Here is a 14,264-nt window from a genome sequence, read left to right as displayed (position 1 = left end):
CTCTAAAAATGCTACATCTCAGTGTTGTTATTTTATTGTACCTTTTCTCAAAATTTGTGAAGAAAAACGTATAGCGGTGACCATTAGTGGGGCTTTGAGAGACTCCAGCACTTGAGGCTGTGTTTGGTGTCTCAGAGCATTGCATGAGCAGGAAGTTACAAGACACAAGTTTTATTAAAAATGCCTGAACCTAAGCAAGACATCAAGCTGGTTTTATCCCATTGGTATGGCTGTCTCTGATGCACCCATAAGGTAAGAGTGAGCATGTTTCAGAATCCGGGAGCCTTTGAGTTTTTTGTTTTTGTTTTTGTTTTTTTTTTTTTTCTGCTGTGCATTTTTGCTATCATTGAGAAGGGAAGCCTATCTCCAGCCCCTCCCATGTAGCATAAGCAAAGTAAAATCAATTATATTAGGGGAGAAAGCAATCAAAGAAAGTGATTTTGGGGATGAATGGGTGACCACATATCTTAAAATTCTGTTCATTTTTTTTGAGACATCCCATAATGTTTCTCCAGGGAACTCTGATGGTCCTCCTTGTGGTATAGTCAAACTGAAAAGCTAGTTGGATAATTTTTAAACTGTTGTGGACTAGAAGCCAGGGCAATAGGGGCAGGTTTTCAGAACAAGTTCATTATTTATATGTACTTATCTACATTGCATCATTTAACCTAAGCACCAACCCTATGAAAGAAATGCCTTTATATTCAACTTAAAAAGAGGAAAATTGGACCATATTTGTCAATTTTGCTCTAGAGTGATTCAGATAATTGGAAGGTGGTAGCTCTAAATTCTACAGAGACATTTAGTTTCCGTGAGACCTGGAATTTGACCCTGGGGTTTTATTTTCCTCTTCTTCTGATGTGGTGGTGGTAGAGGTTGTGGTTGTTGTTGTTATTGTTGTTGCTTGGGTTGTTTTGTTTGTTTTGCTGTTGTTTTTGTATCCAACGTTCCATTGCCTTTGTAAAATGAACTTTGTAATACTCATGATTCATGGATAAAAATCACAGTGAGTTTTCAAGAACACCCTGCTTCTCCAACAAAAATGGTAGGTAAGGGAAGTTAAAGGGCTTCATGATACAGTAGATACTTGGGAAGTTATAGTGGGGCACCTTGACAGTGCTGTGAAAGCAAACAAGAACACTTGGCAGGATCTGATATGTCAGGATGTGCCATGCCTACCCTGTGTGTTTTCTCTCTGGTCTTTTCCCCTAATAAATAGGGTCAACCTCTTTAATAGGTGTGTAGCAAGCATAGGAGACTTGAGGAAGTTTCTTGAGCAGCTTTATTTAAGTTTAGAGGGGAGAAGCAAGGGCATCTGGCCATGGGTTTCCAAGAAACTGTGTTTACAAGGCAACAGAATAGGGGTGCTAGGAGCTGCTACATGATGAACACACAGAGGGACTTATGTTCTAATTCCTCTGAACACTGTAAAGAGGGAAGCCATGCTGGCATACAACCAGGCTGTCTGGTTGTCTGCAGTAGTGAAAATGTCATTTTGTAATTTTAAGAAGATGAGGGATGGTTCTGACTTTGCAGTTTTATAAGAGACATGGGCTTTAGGTCTGCTGTGATAATATATGTAAAAATAGGAGAGCCACATTCCTCATTGAATCCCAGTTTGTCCCGTACAGTGCTGGTTCTTCTAGCATGTCCTTACTTATGAGCTTAAAACACGTAGGAAACTGGGAATGGGCCCTTCACATTCCTGAAGATCCACACATCAATAACTAGGCCATGAAGTAAGGTGTGTGTGTGTGTGTGTGTGTGTGTGTATTTGTATGTATATATGTATCTATATGTATATCACAGATATGGAATTTATGGTGCGAAATAAGCTGCTAAGGATCAGAAATCTCTTAACTTGTGCCTCTCAAAGTTCTTTGTATGGAATAACCCACTGATACACTAATCTGGTTTTACCTCAGATAATACAATTGGGCAACTTTCGATATTTCATTTTTTTGCCCAAGAAGAAAAGGACAATGTGGAAGCTGTTCTCATGTCTGTATATTAACATGTTCCAGGAGGCAGGAAGTAGGACTCCTAGCAATCCCCTCTCTCTGAGTTATTTCAGAGGCTGAGACAGCTGTGATTCACACATTTCAGTGTACAGGAGAACCTTGAGAGAGTCTGCTGATGGAGTTGACAGCTGGGCCCTAGAACCTCAGCATTCCTTCAGGCTTAGCTGCTGGGTCTAGAATAGCCTTAGAGAACATACTTCTAATGCAAAGAGATTCTTCAGAATGGAGAACCCTACACAGAAACAGCTAATGCCATCCATACTTCCTACCCTCTACCTGCCCCTCAGTCTACAGAGAAATCTGAGACACATGGTGGTAATTCTAGAGTCTCTATTCTTAGCCAGGAATTGGACTGAAACTCTTGACTGACTCAAATGTTCTGCTATCTTTATTTCATTTTGGTTCCTTGCTAATCTAGTGCAGCAACTTCATTAACCCAGGCATAAACAGGAGAACTCGGCTCCTGTGGGAAGCAGCACCTTTCCAGTGAGGTGGGATTTTAGATACTTAGCCCATTTGAGAAGCTCTACATTTAAAATTCATTAAAGAAGTATAGCTACTTCCAGTTGTAAACCAATAGACTAAAAGACCTACCACTTCTTAAGGAGATCCCTAAGGAATATTCCTGATAGTTGATGAAGGAAAAAAAACCAACTTCACAACTTGTGGCCCTGAGCATGTAGTTTGGTGAGAAAATACTAGGTTGGTATGTGTAAGACTATACAGGTTCAATCCTCAGACTGCATAAGAGAAATGCAAAGATGAATATGACTCAAAAAAAGTAAATGAAGAATTATGCATAATTTTTAAATACAGTGACATCAAAAGAAAACCACATTTGCCTAGTCCCTTGTCCTCAAATGCAAGAATACTTGGTTAGTTTTCAAAACATGATCTAAATTATTGGCCAAATCTTTCTGGGTTTTTGTTTCCTGACACTCTCAGAAATATATTAGATATTTTATTTAGTAAAGGGATATAAACATGCCAATTACATTCCTTAATGCAGGCCATGGTTCACATGCCCTAAGTATCAATGTGAAGGACAGAAGCACCTACCTGTCTAAGGAAAAAAAAATGAACTGACACTCCAAACTGCTATCAGGAAGGAGTAGATCAAGGGGAGGACCTATTTCTCTGCAGTTGTCTTTCCTTTTGTTCACATCTTCTAGTGATTTGAATGATAATCTCCTTTATAGGTTCATACATTTGAATGCTTGGTCAGCACTTAGTAAGAGGAAGTGTGAGAGGAGGTGTGCCTTTGAATTTTCACACGCCAGCCAGCTCTATTTCCTGTTCTCTCTCTTTCTCTTCCCAATGCCTATGAACCAGAATGTAAGTTCTCTCATTCTGCCTCATGCTTGTGGATCAGAGGTAAACTCTTAATGATGACTACAGCACCATGTTTGCCTGCCTTCCTGTCTGTTGCCATGCTCAATGCCATCCTCCAAGCCTTGAGGGTCACAGAACTGTAAGTCCCCAAATTAAGTCAATTCTTTTATCATCTGTCATTGCCATAGTGTCATTTCACAGCAACACAAAAGTAACTAAGTAATATCTGTAAGACCTGAGTGGCAGTTCCAGATCAACCACTCATTGGAAATTGGTATTCAAAGTCTTTGTAGTTGCTAATATCTATGCCCAGAGACCTGGCCATTCACATTTCAATAACAAACATGGACTCTGATTTAAAGTGATCATTTAACAGAAGCCTCACTAGGGCTATAGAAAATAAAGAAGGCTAGCAAGTCATTGTTGTTCTAAGTTGCTCATTTCCTCCCTGTACTGGCAATAGTTATCCATACTTGCTCTATGTAATCTAGTAGTGACTACCAACAGAGGAGGAAGATTGTATTTCCTTGGGCCTTGATGTTAGACATGGCAATGTGAGCAAAGGTAAACAGAAAAAACAGCTAAGCATTCACACCAGGTTTCAGCATGTCCTGTGTGGAATTCTGCAATTTTCTTATAGAGACTCAAAACACCTGACACCAGCTTGCAGGGAATTCCAACCTAGCCTGCAAGGCCTGAGCTCACCAAACCACAATCTAGCCAAAGACTCATAAACAAAAGATGCATACATATGTGTTCCAATAAGCCTTTTGGGGGAGGACAGGGTGGGGTGGCTATGTAATATTATTGCAGCCATGTCTTATGGATACAGTATGTAAAAAATAAAAACACTAGAAGAGAGAATTCTCCGCCAAGTAAAGAGCTTTGATGTACAAAAATACATTTATTTTCAACAATTTCAAAACCACTGTCTTTTTTTACAGTAGAAATATTCAAATGGAACAATAAAACCAAGTACAGTATATGTACATATACTGTATATATATAGATATGACTCATGCACTGTACTCCAGTGTTTAGTACACATATTGCAATTGTCTAACCCATTTAACCCTTGAAATGAAAAAGAGGGATCTTTCGAAACCCTTCTAACACTGATCTATGCCGCAGCCAGCTAGATTTCTCTATCACATTCTCCCTGTGTCTCACAAAGAGTAATATGAACAGCATCCCATGAAGGTTAACAGGTACAAAATGTGGCCTTTCTTCTCATATATATATTTATACAGTATATCATTCTTTGAAACAAGTGTGCACAGGCAGAGCCTGAACATGAAAACAATGCTTGCAGCATGGTGTAATGTGATCCTACTGAAAAGAATTGGCATGTTAAACAGTTGGAGGGGCTGAGGTGCTACAAAAGCAAATACAGGCTTTGAAAGCCATTCACCCCAGAGGCCAGAGAACTACCTTAAGGGAACTGAAGGCTGACATCTGACTTTAAGGAAGTTGGGTACATCTGACAAGCAAATAGCACAGCTTTGCTAAAATCATTCCTACTAATATCATTAAAGACTAGACCTCTGTTTGGCCTGCAGGGTTTGCACAGAGTCGGGATTCCACAAGTGGGACATCCCTTCCAGCCTTTCTGATTCTTGTCATGCCAGAAGATGCTCACTGGACCTCACATAATGCCCAGGGAATGTTTTGAGCTCAGGAGAGCTGCGCAGCTCATCCTGGGCAATGCACATATCCACAAAATCCAATTAGGTCTTTAGATTCCTTGCTGCTTCTTTGGAGAGGACTGCTCTCTCACGCTGATAAAGAACTTCTTTTTTCCTGTTTGACAGAAAGTCTAGTCTCCCCAACTGAATTCCAGTTTGAAGTCTCTAGTAGTCTTTGTGACTCCTCCCAGGTTATCGTAAGAAGCAAAACAACACCCATGTTCTTGAGTGCCACTCAGGTCTTTCCTCTGTCAATTTCCCTGAAGAAGCCCTCCCCACCCCCTTTATATACAGAAGCAGAAACCAGCTATGGTGTGGACAGAGACGCAAGAGTTGAGTGTGACAGACAGCTGGAGAGCATCCAGAATCCAACACATCAAGCAGGCTGGGGGGCGGTCAGCTCTGAAGGTGAGTGCAAAAGCCAACACACGCATCTTTCTTTTTTTTCCTGTTTTCTTTTTTACTAAACATTAAATTATTTCTTAGGAAATAAAAAGCTATTTACATTGTAGTTATATACAATACACCATCTTTAGCCTCAGGTTTGACATGCACGAGGCAGGGCCTCTTACGGAAAGGTGTGTGTGCCTTTGGCAGCTACGTCCACTGCCCCTCAACCTACGTCCTGCAATTGAACTGGGGAATGGTCTGTGTTGTATGTGTATGTGTGGAGCATGAGAAGGGTAGGGGAGGATGAAGTTAACAAAAGCCCAACTCAAAAAGGACAGAACGACACAAGAAGAACTTTGCTCTACTGACAGCAGAGTAAAGCAAGAAACCCGTGGGAAGATGCGTTCTTAACACAAATATAACCATATAGTCCTTCATCCTGTTATGACCACCTAAGAACGCCTCTTTTTTTTTCCTCCCACAGCTAAGCATCTGCCCACTATTTATGGAGGGACCCTAGGTAAACAAAAGATAAAAAAGACACTTTCATTTTTCCATAATAATAGTAATAGTAGTCATCAAAAATAAAAAGTCAGGAAGGTGATTGGCCAGGTGGCTTCTGGGTTAAACACTAGTACAGTTGGGGATCTCCTTTGTGATCTCGCTGCTTGCGATGGTGGCAATGCTTCCTGCAGAAGAGGAGAAAAGACACAGAGAGGGAACTGAAGTAAGTTCACTAGGGTGCTGAGTCGTTTTATTCTCTGCCAAATGCCAAGCTGCCTGCAACAGGCTGTAATACGTTTTAATGAAGGAGGGCATCTCAATAACCCTACCAGTTGGCAAGCTTCTCCTCCACCTCCCAAAATAGCATGTAGGTAGAAGCTACAGACGGACCGTCATCGTATTCTGTCCTCGTCATTATGACAACAGCATGTAGCCCACACTTACTATGGAGCAGGCACTGCACTAATTCATAACATCGTTCAATGAGGGAGAGCCATTTCAGAACAGAATTCCAGACAGCGTATGACAGTTAGACAGAATCCTGGTACTATTATTCCCATTTTACAGCTGAGGAATGTTTACTAAGCATTCACAAGGTTAACCAATTGGCCAAGTAAAGGGAGCCCATACTATACCTTTCATTCATGTACGTATTATTAAGGACTTATAAGACTTTGGGTTTATGGACTTAAAAAAGGAAAAAACCTCCCAATAGCAGTGGATAATTGACTTTATCCTCCACTGGGACATGCATGTTTCTTATCTTTATTAAACTCTAATGGAAAAAGGTACATGGTCTGTCATTTTCATGTAGCTAGAGGTGGCAAATGAATGTAAACGAAGAGTATGTCAGTGTAGGCAGTCATTTTCCCCCAGCCTTGCACTCTAGGACTGTCTGGTGGCACAAACAATGCTAGCAAATGACTGACAACGGGGGAACAGGGGATGCTAAGCACAGGCACACATACCTATGACCCGCGTGTCCAGCTCTTTGTCCAGCAGCTCCTCGGGCTCAGTGAAGTCACTGAGTGTGATTTTGGGGGCATTTTCACTTTGGCTCACTGACCCGATCATCTCCTGCTCCTTGTCATGTTGGACTTGGGCATAGATGTTTATCCAGGGGATTTTCCTATATGAGGTAGGAACAAAAGCAGAGTGAGATAAAAGAGCATGCCTGGTGTAGGCAATAAGATGTCTTGAGGAAGAAGGGGAGGAAAAGGTATGATGGGAACAGCCAGTGTCAGGGTAAGGCCTGGCCACGCACACTACTGAGCCAACGATACAAGGTCAGCCAGCAACTAAGATGTCCAGTTAAGATGTGACCAACAGAACTTATTGTAAAAGAAATGGTGCTGATTAGTTACTCAGTAAAATCTGAAAATATTTACCTGTTATTACATCTGTTAAGTAGCTGGACTTTGAGTCATGGAAAATTTTACAGAGAGCAATTTTTCCCTACATTGGCATGTATACAAGTGATTCCTACTGCTATGTTTTATGAACAACTCCAAATAACACAGTTATATCCATTGTTATACATTTTAGGGTAACAAACTTAGATCAAATATATGAACTATTTTGATAGTTTCCTTCTCTGCTCAATGGGAATAACAGTAGCTTCTCTGTAGGATTGAGAGTGTATTAAGGGAAGGGTTAAGAGAGGCCAAATAACTCCCCTGAAAGACATAAAAGGAGTAGATTTGAAGACATAAAACAGATAGCTTATGGATGGAAGAAGGCAAGCTCTTGCTAAAATCTTACTGACACTGGCTTTTGCCTCCACCCCCCGCCCCCGCCTCCATGATCTCCTGCCAAACTCTCTTTTAGTCTCTGCAGACTCCTCCCCATGACTGAATTCTAGTGTTCCCCATATGCTTATGCAGAAACCTTTCAAACACAATCTTCAGGAAAATGTGAATTGTGACTTCATAGATGCAAACTGGATGGACTTGGGATCTTTGCTCTTCCAAGTTCTCTGGAGAGGCTGATACCACTTCCACTAGGTACCTATCAGTCCAAAAGCTGATCTGTGAGAATCTACAGAAAAGACTCTAACCCCTCGGGCCTTGGCAATGAAACCATGGTTCCCTGTCTTTCTAAGGCATCTACGGCTTTCATGGCGATAGCTTTTATCCCTGTCCTTCACAATTTGGCTATGTGCCACTTTGGAAGAATCTCCTGATCCCTGATCTCTCCTGGTTTAATGTGTAATTGTAAAGACAAGGTCTACAAAACCAGTAAGGGATAGGCTTAGGGTGATATTGCAGTTGTTATTGACTTGTTTGTCATTCTCTTTAGACTAAATGCTTTATACCGACAAGGTCCAATGTTCACAGACAAACAGTTAACACACAGTTGCATTTCTTAGGCATCTCTGAATGAATGAATAAAATGTCCAAACCCTGTGCTCTGTCTATTCTGCTACAGTGGATTACAATACAAAGACTGAATTTGTATGTTGTCACATCATAGCCAGAGGATATTTTTCTTGCTTCATTGAAAGGTAAGAATGTTGAACTAAATTCTAAAATGACAGAAAGCCAATATATATCTTTTAATGTCTAATCCAACCCAGCATTCCTAAAAGTGCATCTCTCTTGTCCTAGTTTCATTTAGTAGGATTTTCACATTTTTATCTTCTTCCTTCTATTCTAAACTCAAATGAGGCAAAACGTGATAATATTTAATAAAGTTTTCCAGAAAAACTCTTAATGAAAATTCTGGAAACAAGTCTTAAACACATACTTGTCTCTACCTGTCCTCTGTGTTCCATTTCCATGTCTTTGTTTTCCTTCCGTACATGAAAAGTATGTCCTCATGTTTCCTATTGGCCTATATAAGTGTAACTCAACTTATGGTATCTTAAATGTACAAAGTCTGTGAGATAGAAACACACACAATCTATTAATGTACAAAATGGAAAGTTCAGTGGCTGTAGTATCAACTCAGTTAACAGAAGTGCCTGCATAGCATTCATAAAGCTCTGGGTTTAATCTCCAGCCTCACATACACTGGCTATAAGATGCATACCTGTAGTTTAAGCAGTGGGAATATATAAGCAAGAGGATTAATCAGTTCAAGGTCATCCTCAGCTACATAAAATTTTTGAGACAAGGCTGGAATAAAAGAAAAAATAAAGAGAGAGAAAGATAGATGATTAGATAGATAGGTAGATTATAGATAGATGACAGATGGACAAATAGAAGATAGAAGAGAGATAATATATAATATTGATATAGAAATATAGATAGATGATAGATAGATGATATATATGTGATAAAGGATAGATTACATATGTATATATATATATATATATATAGAGAGAGAGAGAGAGAGAGAGACAGAGAGAGAGACAGAGACAGAGAGAGACTAGAGAGAGAGAGAAACAGATGTTATACAGATAGTTTGAGTTAAGCCTTTGATATATTTTAGCTAAATACAGATGTAGTCTAATGTCTTACATTGCTTCTAATTAGAAAATTGTAATTGGTTATACATGTTAAGCTCAATTGTAAAATTAATATTCACTGTGTCTGGGGACAGTCAAACTATTCCTGTTCACACAGGCCTGCATACTTCAGAGCTAAGGCTAGAATGTGTTATCTATCCCTCCTGTTTTGCTAAAGGCACCTGTTAGTGTTTGCACTCATTAGGCCTTACAATGACTGCTCACTCTATTTCAATCCCTGAAAATAAGCATGTTTTCATCTTTTATAGATGGCTGGAAGGAAGTGACTTTGACATCACAATTTGTAACATTAGAAAAAGCTGTCAAGTTGCTTTTCATTACTTAACGCATCCACTTGTGGAACTTTTGAATATGTCAGTCAAGTCTGAGCCCTGTGTTTCTATAAAAAGATCAATGGATGTGTCTTAAGCCACATTTCCACACAGGTTTAAATAAGAACAACAAAATGGAGTACCCAAGTATCTCCAAAACAGAAAGCAAGCAAACAAAATCCAGGTGCAGTTTATATTCATTTGCTCCAGTTATGGGGAAAGCAGACTGAACTATGATGAAGACCTTATTTTAAAAAAGAGAGGTAGAAAGAAATGTAAGGACTCCAACATTTTTCTTGAATAAGGAGAGAAAAAGATATACAAGGACAGAAAGCTGGTCTTGTTGGGGATTTTTCAGAAAGTAAAAGTCACTTCACAATCATTTTGAATTATAGTGCTAAGATGTCTGGAATCTTGGTATCTACGAGACCGATGTAATGGGAGGGGTGGGGTGATATTTACTTGAAGAATTTTAGGGATCCAGCAACATTCTTAAACTTGTTGGATGGTTTTCAGTACACAGAACATAGTAAGTACTAAATATGTATTTGTCTAATGAATGATGTTTAAATTAGTTTGTGCTGGTAGCCATAAATAGAAAATTTTATGCCATATAAAATATAGCCAATAATCTAGAAACAAAAATGAAACTGTCCTCATCGCCTTGTCTGAGCTGTTCAGCAGTGTTTGCTAGCCATGTGTAACTATCTGTATTTTCAATTAAGTCAAAATTAAAAACAGACTTCCAGTCATACTAGGGGCTTCCATATCTGTGCAGATTATGACGCATGCTCATTATTATAGCATACTCTGGGGGATGGTAATGGCTAGGCAAAGGAGAGTGGGAGATACAGGAAGCTGAGCCTGACCTTTACTTATTTGCTAGCTGGTATACTCTGCACAGTCACCATTGGGATGCTACAAGATGGGGAGACAAGAAAAGGCCAGAGAAAGAAAAGAAAACTCATCAGAGTATCACCCAAAGGCCTGGAGCTTGGGGGGGGGGGGGGACATCCAGGACCGTGGGCTAGGAATGCAAAGGTTAACATTTGGCTTAATGCTGATTATCCAGTTTGACTGGCACTAATCTACTGTCAGAGATAGAAAGTTCTGGCTGATGATTGAGAAATACAAAGTGGACTAATTTTGAGATTTACTATATAAGCTTATCCATGTATGGAAGCCTACAAAGTTAAGAGTCGTCTACAGAAAGAAGTTGACTGTGTAAGGAGTTTAGGAACCTTCATATAACTGAGAGAAGTTCTAAGTTACAAATTGTCTTGATTTGATTTGGAGATGTATGACAAACAAAAATTTCTTCTTGCAGGATTTCTATTGACCCTCTCCTTCATCCACTGTGGAACTGAATGCTAGAACAAGAAGAGTTTATAATTCACACCCAAGTCTTTATGTTCACCACAATCCAGAAATTCTTATAAACAATTCCATGGATGACTGACATTCATTTTTGCATCTAATTTAAGTACATCTACAAAATGGTGTTTTCTTTTCCTATAAAACATTTTCTCTTTAATTATACCCTAAAGGTTTTTCCTCTATTCAAAGTAACCAGGAACAGATGGGTTGACCTACCTTGACCCAAAAGCTTATGAATCACATTCAGGCTTGTAAATACACAAGCAAAATAGGATAAGTCTGTTCTTCCAGTGAGCATGAGAGAGAGTTGAAAAATCCTTGCCCTTGTGCCTAACAATCGGCTTTATAGTGAATGAAAAAAGTTGTTTTTAAATCATTGAAATATCCACTGGAGAAGAAAAAAATGGGAAGAGTAAAAGCCACCTACCATCAAACCCTTTATAGTCCAGAAAGAAAATCTCCTCATCCTGGGAACCCTCCCAGACTAAGGTATGCTTTAAAAACTCAAAGGCTACAAGAAGTCAAGAAGGAGGGCAACCCCATAGGAATACCAGCAGGCTCAGCTAACCTGGACCCTTGAGATCTCTCAGATGCTGAGCCACCAACCAAGCAGCATCCACTAGCTGGTCCAAGGCTCCTGACACATATACAACAGAGGTCTGCCTGGTCTAGCCTCAGTGAGAGAAGATACCTAACCCTTGAGAGATTTGAGGTCCCAGGAAATGGGGAGGCCTAGCCGGTGTGAGGAGAGGTGTGGAGGGTAGAGACATCCTCTTGGAGATAGGGGAGGAGGAATGGGATGAGGGATTAGAGATGAGCAGAATGGGAGGGGAATAACAACTGCACTGTAAAAAAAAAAAGATTAAAGTTAATAAAAAAAATAATAAATTATGTTCTTTTATTTTTACCAGAATCCCCAAAAGTACGTTCTATTCATCACAATTTTTGAGAGACTATCATGTTACCTGTCAGTTTATGACCCACAGACATCACTGGAACACACAGTAGCTAGATCTTTGTTATTAGTAATACCTCACGTTTTCTTGACCACATAGTATAATGGTAGCTACAGCTATCACACTATTCTTATGATATATAATTATATAATTGTTAAACATAGTATGCTTAATTCACACACCAAAACCATGACATATGATTGTTTTTTTCACATTGTACAGATGAGGAAACAAAGGCCTGGAGATGTGACTACCATTGCCTGAGGGCATACATGCCAGTGTGAAACTGAGCCTGCCTCATTTCCGTGGTTATGACTTGTGTCAGTAAACCTCTCTGGAGCTTTCCTTTGAATATTAGTGCATGATTGTTCATTCCAACTTCATTCATTTTGTTAATAACTCTGTTATTCATGGGAGTTTCAAAAATAATTTCTAAATACATGTGGGGCTTTCTTTCCCTGAAAAATCTGTTTTGGAAACAGGACAAGAAGAAAATAGGAGCAGTATATAATATGCAATATTTTTTCTTTTCTCTCTCTCTCTTTAAATTGAATCATATTCTTAGGTAGCCCAGGGTAGCTTCAAACTTGTAGCTGGGGATGATCTCGAACTTTTGATATTCCTGTTTCTACCTTTCAAATGCTAGAATTACAGTCATGTGCCATTATGACTGCTATAAGATGATGGAGACCAAACCCAGGGCTTTGAACACGTTAGACAGATACCTTACAAATTGAGCTATATGCTCATCACACAGCATGCAAATTTACAAAGAAACACTAGATAGCTACAACATGAGATAAAGAGGCATATGTATACAGACATGTGAGTGTTTAACTAATCCTTATTTTCTTAATCTACTAAGCCTACAAAGTGAATACAGCTCTGATTCTATAACACAGTCATTCCTTGATCCTCAGCTGCTCCTGATTTTTTTCCAGGGCCAAGAAGAGCTTCAGAAAAAAAAAAAAGATCATATTCTTGATATGACTTTAAGGAACACTGGTCAAAGGAAGAGTCAACTTAGCCTGGAGATACAGCCCGAGCGACAATAGCACATACCTTTTAAACTTGTAGATCAGAAACACAGCCAAGCCAACGAATACCACTGAGAGGAGCATAAGCATGGCAGAGCTGCTGTGCCCGGCGCTAGAGTCCACCAGGGGAGCTAGGAGGGAAAAAGAGACGTACTCACTCAGAAGCTGGAGCTGAGGCAGGATGCATTGGAGACCAGAGGCTCGCTGTCCACCCTCATTTAAGTGCCATAGGATGAGTAATAATGAGAAGAGCTGTTCTGAACCTTCAAGGAAACTTATCTCCTCTGTTATGTCTGGGAAAGCTTGCTGGTTAGGGTGCAATCTGAGTGTGGGGACTAGTGCAGGGGGGAGGGGTCTTGAATTCTTTGTCTTCTTACAGTCTTGTGAACAATATGGCATCACATTGACAGCCTTTGATTAACCACAAGTACAACCTTGAAATGTTTGACTCTCCCTCTACCACACTCTACTGGTACAAGTCCCCTAGGTGGTAAATTTTAGAAATCCTTTACCAGAAAATTCTGAGATCAGTAAGACCCACTGAACAATCAGCCTCTTGCGGCTGCACATCAATTCTGAGTGTGACATACCATTTCTATTCCTTTTGTAAGATATCCAGCAACAGCTAACTGGTTCTTCTTCCCATGTGAACTCACATATGGTAAAAGGAATGGATCTAAAAGTTTCCTAAGCTGACTTCTAAGAAAAATTCAGAAAATCAAAGACTTTTGAAGAGTCTGAGTATTACCCATAAAGCCCAACCATCTTAAATATAAAGTCAGAGTTAAAAAAAAAAAGAACTTTTTCTCTAAATATTATGCAGGTTGTGACTACAAAGCCCCTTGTAAGAATTTCCCCCTGTAGTACCTTCCAAAATACCCTCAGAAATATGGGGCTGTCTTTCCTCAGCCACTGCCACACATATAAGCTTAGTTATTGCATCATCTATGGAAAAGGTTTTAGAAATTATCTCTTTCTTCCCTTTTCTGCTTAAAATAATGGCTCATTCATCCTCACATCCCGTGACTCCCAGCAAGCACTCACCTAATGTCAGCTGTGTGACATAAACAATGACCTGGACACCTGGCTTCAGCTCAAACTGTACCAAGTTTTGATTAAGCGCATTAAATAGTGTCTCTACAATCTGTAAAACAAGAGAGAAAGATCATGGATAGATGTGGC

The 14,264-nt window shown here is 39.7% G+C and overlaps 1 protein-coding gene across 1 annotated transcript in view; it reads right to left on the bottom strand.

Moving 5' to 3' along the window:
* Positions 1-4,217: 4,217 nt before the first annotated feature.
* The window catches only part of Sorcs3 (sortilin related VPS10 domain containing receptor 3), a 609,790-nt gene continuing 599,743 nt past the window's right edge, over positions 4,218-14,264 (bottom strand). The window contains exons 24-27 of the mRNA XM_031390639.1: positions 14,127-14,226; positions 13,108-13,213; positions 6,901-7,061; positions 4,218-6,117 (exon numbers count right to left, since the gene is read on the bottom strand). Coding sequence (XP_031246499.1) covers positions 6,053-6,117; positions 6,901-7,061; positions 13,108-13,213; positions 14,127-14,226 — 432 coding nt within the window. The 3' untranslated portion in view covers positions 4,218-6,052. The remainder of the gene's footprint in view (positions 6,118-6,900; positions 7,062-13,107; positions 13,214-14,126; positions 14,227-14,264) is intronic.

This window comes from Mastomys coucha, unplaced genomic scaffold (genome assembly GCF_008632895.1).
Source record: "Mastomys coucha isolate ucsf_1 unplaced genomic scaffold, UCSF_Mcou_1 pScaffold21, whole genome shotgun sequence".
Lineage (NCBI taxonomy): Eukaryota > Metazoa > Chordata > Mammalia > Rodentia > Muridae > Mastomys > Mastomys coucha.
Note: the sequence above shows the minus strand (reverse complement) of the source record. Positions and strands in the feature narration are given on the sequence as shown.